The sequence below is a fragment of the Ostrea edulis genome, chromosome 8, assembly GCF_947568905.1.
Source record: "Ostrea edulis chromosome 8, xbOstEdul1.1, whole genome shotgun sequence".
Lineage (NCBI taxonomy): Eukaryota > Metazoa > Mollusca > Bivalvia > Ostreida > Ostreidae > Ostrea > Ostrea edulis.
In genome coordinates, this window is record NC_079171.1 from 14,804,624 (window position 1) to 14,812,415 (window position 7,792).

Genomic DNA, 7,792 nt, shown 5'->3' on the forward strand with positions numbered 1-7,792 from the left:
AACAAGAACGAGTCAATATATACAGATAAGTCTTAGGATTATCTATTCCTAATATAAGAGCAAATAAATCTAATTAGGCATATGGTCTGTGTCCGGTTAGGTATGTATCCTCGGGGCAGGTATGTATCCTATACAAATACGGGTCTCGGATGTATCTCCAGATCTGTCTTATACCCAGACAGAACTTAAGGTGGGTCCTTAGTCCTGGATTTTTGGGGTTTAGGTAGCATTTTTTTGTTTGGAATCAATAAATTAACATTCAGAGTAATGAAAAAAGGCAAAACAGTTAAGGGTTTCCATATTAATTTTCATTACATACACCACTAAAGTCATATACCCCGATGTAGATTTTTATGAAATTCATTGGAAAGTTATTTGTTGTTATTTTAATATAAAAACAACAAAATATTTTTTGAATTGCATTTATTTATCGGGAAACATGTCAATAACTAAAACACATGTCATTTTCAATATGTTCAGCAAGTTTTAGTATAGTATGTGCAAAATTATTGAATTAGCGTTATTCCCCAAAATGTTAAAAAACAAACAAACGTGGACGCATTTGCCTTATAGCATGGTTTACATATCATTTTTTCTGTTTATATTAGTAGAGTTACATCTGTTATAGTTATTCATGGGGAAAAATCCATACGTTTCCTTAATAATTTCAAATCTATAGCTTCCAGATTATGTATACCCCCATCAAAAACTGAAGTTTGGCACCATACAGCTGAGCTATTTAAAATCACTCGGGATTAAAATTTTATGTAATTTCATGAAAAGACACAGATAATGATTCCTTATCACCTTAGTAAAATGTTTGTCAAAAATAAAGGAAATCTATCGCATTATGGACTTGATAAATAATTGAATGAAAACAGAGTTATTGTCCTTAGATTCAATATTTTGAAACATATCATTGACTATTCAAATATAACTAAGAATTTTGGAATATTTTATGGCTAACAAGATTTTTTACAATAACTATTGAAAAAGATTCCAACAAAATTTATGTTCCTATCATTAAATCATTGACTTTGCAAAATCCTATGACGTCACAGGAGTGTGGAACTACGTTAACTACAATTATATCGAAATATAACAAACAGTTCTAATTCCCTGTATAACACACTAAAACCAGTATACTAGCCACCGTATACTAAACATAACCAGGGTTAAATTTATTCTCGTCTTACTGTTTCTGCTACGATCTTACTCCTTTGATCTCCGACAGTGAACTAGCGAAATATCGCTCATCACCGCCTTATATACTAATGCGCATTCGAACTAACCTCGGGCGCTTTCGTAATGCACAGCAATAAAGCCCAGTTTACGTAATAGCTAGATACATCCCGAGCCCGACCATTAATCATCACAAACTTTTGATCTCGTCCCTTATAAGCAGGGACAGATATAGGATTTCAATTAAGAAGGGCGTGGAAGGAAATCTGAGAGAAAAGGGGTCTGTTGGTCGCTTTTAGGTCCTCAGTTTGTCCTGATGAGGACCAAAGGGGGCAAAGCCTCCGAAATGTCCCGTTTTCAACGGTATTATGATAATGAAATCTGGTGTCCAATTTTTAGTCCACATGCTGCAATCTGATTTTGGCAATAAATAAGGTTTCACTTTTTAAACTTCATCCAGTCATGTTTGATAACGCTGGTGGCTCCCGTGTCTAGCGCATCAATTCCGTAGACAGACTTGGATGACGTCCGTATTTTTTTTTTCTCTTAACTCTCTCGATATAAATGTACATGTTGTAACACTTGTAAGATTAAGATCTTTTGAATGAATGAATGAAAGTATGAGAGAGATTTTTACCTTAAAACTCATACGAAAAAGTCGTGATTTGGGAAGAGGGTACTATACCAGTTTAAACCATCATATACGGGCATGCAATAAAAACATTTATATAAATATATTAAGTCAGATCAGCACATCGTGCAAAAATCAGCATTTCAACCACTGAAAATATTGTAAATTGTTACATTATGCATTAGTAGTTTCCATCAATATCTATTGAGAGGAAATACATCGCACGAAGACCAAAAACAAGTTTGTTTCAGAAACTAAAGACATATCTAAATAATTTATGACTAACAATATCAAGTCGTAAAACCATTTCCATAATTTCAAAAATGTTTCTGCAATTTACAAATGTATGTGGTCATTAATCATGATAAATAATTTATCATATAAATCATGCATCATTTCTATGTGTTTGTTTTAAGTCTGTTATATGATATCCATAATTATTGACTGATCATTTATTTATGTTCTTTTTGTAGCATCTGTCCTTCACCTCGCATACACAGCTACATTTTTAATGCCACGTGATATTTGAGCTCAGTCAGTAGATCTGCAGGAATCTGGAAATGAACCCATTTTTTAAAGTAGAGAAGCCTCTCTCTCTCTCTCTCTCTCTCTCTCTCTCTCTCTCTCTCTCTCTCTCTCTCTCTCATAAGCTGTACCAGACTCGTCAATAAATTTCAAATATACTGATACTGATATCAACATTATCGTGCTTTTGAATTCTGACTTTAATATACGAATCTCACCAGTGTGATGTGTCATACTAAACTGAGACTTATTTACTGTGACAATACATCAAGCAGAATCTCAGCAAATGTTTTATCGGGATCTTTATAATACTTAGTAATTAATATAGCGAAATTACGGCTATAGCGAAGTGAAAACGATTTCCCCGGCAAATTCTTTATATATTCTATATAAAAATCTACGTCTATAACGAACACTGATATAGCGAATTTACGGATATAACGAAGTAACTCTTTGTGATTTTTAGCAATTGTTTTCCATCAACATAAAGGATTCACACTTATTACAAAATTTCTGTTTGTATTTTTTCAAAAAAGGTTGTTAACGCAAACAATACTTACACATACATTTAGGAAATATATTGTCGGTATTGTTTAATATTCTCGTTAATTAACTTTGAAGTTTGATTGCATTTATTTTATGGTACACTCCTTTATTTGTGTAAAACAACAAGTCAATGACAATTGCAATAGACTGTACATGTATGTATTGCGCAAAATTGTGTTGACATTTCTCTCTCGACATGTTCTTGCATGACTTAATAATCCATCAAGATGATCATATATAAAACAACGTGTATATTTTTTGTATAAAAATATTTCTTCTCGAAAATATATAGGCTTCATTTCTCTTAAAGACAATACACACGCAAGTATATCGATTGCTGCTTTCTTATAAAACTGTTATACACGAAGAACAAATCAGTTTTATAACGAAATCGTTATATTTGAATTATGAATTCGCTATAAACGTATAGCGAATTTTTATAGAGGGTCCACAGAAATTCCCTGTATCAGAGTTTTACTGTAATTAAGATTTACTAATAATATTATCATGGTACTTTACAATACACACTATATTTACAGAATATTAAACACATACAGATCCCTGATGTCTCCTACACATAGCGTGGGGTCAATTTGTAGAGTTGTCAGTACAGCCGTCTCGTACAACCAATTAGCTAAGCTGACAGATGTTCATTTCAAATATGTTTCTTTACTCCTTTATTAATATACAGAAGACACAAAATCAGATAATGTATAAGGGCTTGTCGTGTGTCTGCAAACGTTAACTCCATGTATGCATACCGGTAGATACAAAAATGTAAATACATACAATATACAAGCGTATATCTAAAGTAAATCAGCTATTCGCCACGTACAAAAATGAACGACTCCAAATGAGAAAAAGTAACAAAGATTGTGAAAAAAAGATAACCAGATGCAGAATGATGACAGTCTAGTAAACATTTTCTATTGAAGATTGTCGAGTAAACATTTTCTTGTAAGCATTTTCTGATAAACATTTTCTAGCAAATATTTTCTAATAAACAATTTTCTAGTAAACATTTTCGGGCACTTGAAACTAGGAAAATTTACCTAGTTGGTGGGCCGAATTCTTTTTTAAGGGTAAAAAATATGAGGATGATAAAAAGCCTTGTTAATGAAAAATCCCACTAGATCAGAGCAACTTAACTTGTGTCTTTATTCAACGAAAATTGAATTGTTACTGCAAAATCAAAGGACTTTAGCAAATATATAAATATCGAGAACTATAGTAGATCATACGTGGAATTTGAAACAGAATCAAAGTACTGAGAGTACGGAGTAGCGTTAAGCGGATTCGGACATTTTCATAAAATATGGCTTAACTTTGGTAACACTAGTTATACCCCAGTATGAGAATTCTATGCAACACATAATCTGATTGGTCTAGACAGTCACGTGTCAGGGATGATAAAATTCCATATCTCCCTCTCAAACACTATATCATCCCATCATATTTACCCTTTGGGCAATAAAGTAATAATAGTAAAATAAAATCAACAATAATTCTAAATGTGTAATGAATCACAAAATTCACAAGCAAAATGTATGTACAGATGTGTTTATGCTAATTAGTAAGTAATACAATGGGATAAATAACCCCACTTTGAATAGATAGCTGGTTCCCTCTTATTTACGATGCAACCAGTTTGTTTAAGTTACCAATAGCTGGTGTTGGAATGAGAGCACCTAGTCCCGTGGGGATCCGGGCTAGAATAGGTCCTCAGTATACCCCTTGCTTGTCGTAAGATGCGACTAAATGGCGGTCCTTCGGATTAGACCGCAAAAATCGAGGCCCCTTGTCACAGCAGGTGTGGAACGATAAAGATCCTTCCTTGCTCAAAGGCCGTAAGCGTCGAGCGTAGGCCTAAATTTACAGCCCTTCACCGGTGATGGTGACGTCTCCATATGATTGAAAATAAAATGAAGCCCCAAAAGTACAAAACAGAATACAGAAAACTTGAAAATACGATCTATATCTGTTTGTTGATTAACACTTTGTTTTACCGTCTGGCAAAAGTTGATGGGTTTTACACCATGTATCTATATATACAAACACAACATCAAGATAGTGACCGTCCTGTAGCTTATGAGTCTCGTACGCCAACTGCGAATGTTCAACGTAACCTCCAATCTCCTTGAAAAAAGCTCTTAGATTGGCCAGATTCTCCATTCCCTTTGGCCAATCAAACCTCGGCCCCGCCCACGCTCGATATTCAATGGTCCAAACATCAACAATGATTTGTTTCGAAATCAGTTGTTCTCTCATGCTGTTAAGCACTGGTATTTCTCCTCCTTCGACATCCAAAGAAAAATAATTTATATGAAAAACACCCACAATTTGTAAAACGTTATATAACTGAAAACATGGAACTTTAGTCCTTTTGTTTGACCGCAAATGAACTTTATGACTATTTGGCATATTTTTTTCAGAACCACCTAATTCACTTCCTATGATAAATATTGTTTCATTTTCACTAGACACACATGCACACAGGCGCCAGGCATGACGTTTCACACGGTCTATTAAGGGACAAGAAAGAGGGTTTCCTTCTATAAGGAGGCCGGTCCAGTTGTGTTTCCTCTCTAACCATAATGTATTCGAATGTACTTTTCCATCGTAAGCTCCCATTTCGATGAAAAATCCATTCTTCTTAGGGAATATATCATATGCTGCCTTGTCCTGTTTCGCCTGAGAATAATGTTTATCAACGGATTCGGGATAAGAGCTGTGCGGATGCGGTTTTGTCAGTTTCTTCCAAATTTCGGAGAAGACTACATTTGTTTTCGTCGTTGGAATAAGTGGCGTTTTTAAAGAATTGACTGAGGCATTCCGTGTGCTAAATTCTTTCATATTGACTGTTTTTGCTTCCATCGTTGTAGGGGATAGAGGTACTGGAAGTTTTACTGTGTCATTCCGCACGGCAAAATACTTTACGTTGTATTTAAAACTTGCTCCGACATCACTGACAAGAAATAAGGAAGTGTACTTAATCAACAGGAAGCCCACGATGACGCTCATGGAGATGACTGTTTTTCGAGTTTGATACCAAACCATTGTGTGCAATGTTTCCCAATTACTGGAACGTAGTGCAGCCTGTAAAACAAATACCATATTAGAATTTTTATATTGATTGATTGAATATTGTTTAACTCATTTTCACTCATATGGAGACGTCGCCATTGCCGGTGAAGGGATGCAAAATTTAGGCCTATGTTCGGCGCTTATTGTCATTAAGCAGGGAGGGATCTTTATCGTGCCACACCTACTATGACCAGGGACCTCAGTTTTTTTGCGGTCTCACCCGAAGGACCGCCCCATTTAGTCGCCTCTTACGACAAGCAAGGGGGTACTGAGGACCTATTCTAACCCGGATTCCCACGGGATAGAATTTTTATAACTTTTGTATATCAGATTTTTATAACTTTTGTAAATCAGATTTTTATAACTTTTGTAAATCAAATTTTTATAGCTTTTGTAAATCAGATTTTTATATTTTTTGTATAACAGATTAAATCATAGAATAGCAGCCAGTAAGACAAACACCGTGTTAGAATTCTCATAACGTTTGTATACCAGCTCAATTATGTTCGTTTAGTCATTTAAGAAATAAATTTTTATTTTGAAAATACATGAGAGCATTGGCTGTGACGCTTCACCCCGACATACTTTTCCAATCTCTACCCAGAGTTATCGTTCCTGCTACGCTCCACTAATACCTCTGTCAACGTCTAAAAAGTTAAATTAAAATGTACAAAAACTATCTTAGCATATCGAACTGTAATGATAATATCTGATCAAATCAAACACTTCTCTGAATTTTTTAAAATCAGAAGATGGTAAATATGAGACACCTGAGCGAATTAGAAGGTTTATATAAATATTCATTCATTCAATGATACTAGTATAATCATGGAATTCGTTGTTTTTGTGAACTTACTTTAAGATTTAAAGCATAAAACTTAAACTTATAAAATTATTATCCATGATGTTATAGGTATAGGTAAGTTTTGCCAAGAATCTTGACATTTAGACGTTGACAGAATTGTTATAGCGCAACGTAATACGCCCTCTGGTGAGAGATTGATACTTTTCATGACGTGTTGACATTCTTCATGAAAAATATTCCGGCGTGAAACGTTACAGTTCATATCTCCATGTATTTTCAAAACTGAAAGTACGACTCCATATCAGTGAAAAATGATCGAGAGGGACGTTAAACGATATGAAATCAATCAATCAAAATTAAAATTAATTTCTTATATTTTCAGTTTACTTTAGTTTCTGTTGGAATTTCCAGCCGTGGAAATAGATGGACTATATTTATCGAGATTCATACGCTCGCTGTTCATAGCTGCATCACATTTAGGAGGAAATGGTTATCAGTACATATGGTAAAGATATCGAATGCGAAAACATTAGAACTGTAAATATATAGTGATGCACAACAAGCGTGTACTGATTAAATGATCAGAGATCGATGACGTGGCAGCGAATACATGTCAAAACATAAACATAGATAAGAATTATGAAAATTGCAACAAATTTACCTTTCAGGCGTACATGAGAAAATAAAAACAGCATGAATGAACAATTCACCAGACTGTGGAGTATACAATACAATACTGAAAACAAGGCCTGAAGAGACCTGTGAGGGAATACACTAGCAAATCAATTTTCAAATCAAAACATTTTTTTAGAAAAGTCCATTCAGAATGATAAAACCTGCTGGTAGATGAGGAGAAAGGAAATGTGTACACAAATTCCGTTTCCCCAATCTAGTTTATTTCCGTGAACCAAACGCATTTTTAAACTTAGGATGCGACTTTCACTTCCCCCTTCCTGTATTGATATCTATAATTTAACCGCTACCTAAATCTTATACATTATTTCAATTCGGAAAAACAT

The 7,792-nt window shown here is 34.3% G+C and overlaps 1 protein-coding gene across 2 annotated transcripts in view; it reads right to left on the reverse strand.

Moving 5' to 3' along the window:
- Positions 1 to 3,533: 3,533 nt before the first annotated feature.
- LOC125662783 (uncharacterized) overlaps positions 3,534 to 7,792 on the reverse strand; it is a 4,943-nt gene continuing 684 nt past the window's right edge. Inside the window, exons 1-2 of one of the 2 annotated variants that reach the window (XM_056146988.1) lie at positions 7,435 to 7,658; positions 3,534 to 5,980 (exon numbers count right to left, since the gene is read on the reverse strand). In XM_056146988.1, the coding sequence (XP_056002963.1) occupies positions 4,874 to 5,941 (1,068 nt within the window). In that variant the 5' untranslated portion in view covers positions 5,942 to 5,980; positions 7,435 to 7,658 and the 3' untranslated portion in view covers positions 3,534 to 4,873. Of the gene's footprint in view, positions 5,981 to 7,434; positions 7,659 to 7,792 lie in introns of those variants that run through there. The other variant, XM_056146987.1, reaches the window with a different exon arrangement.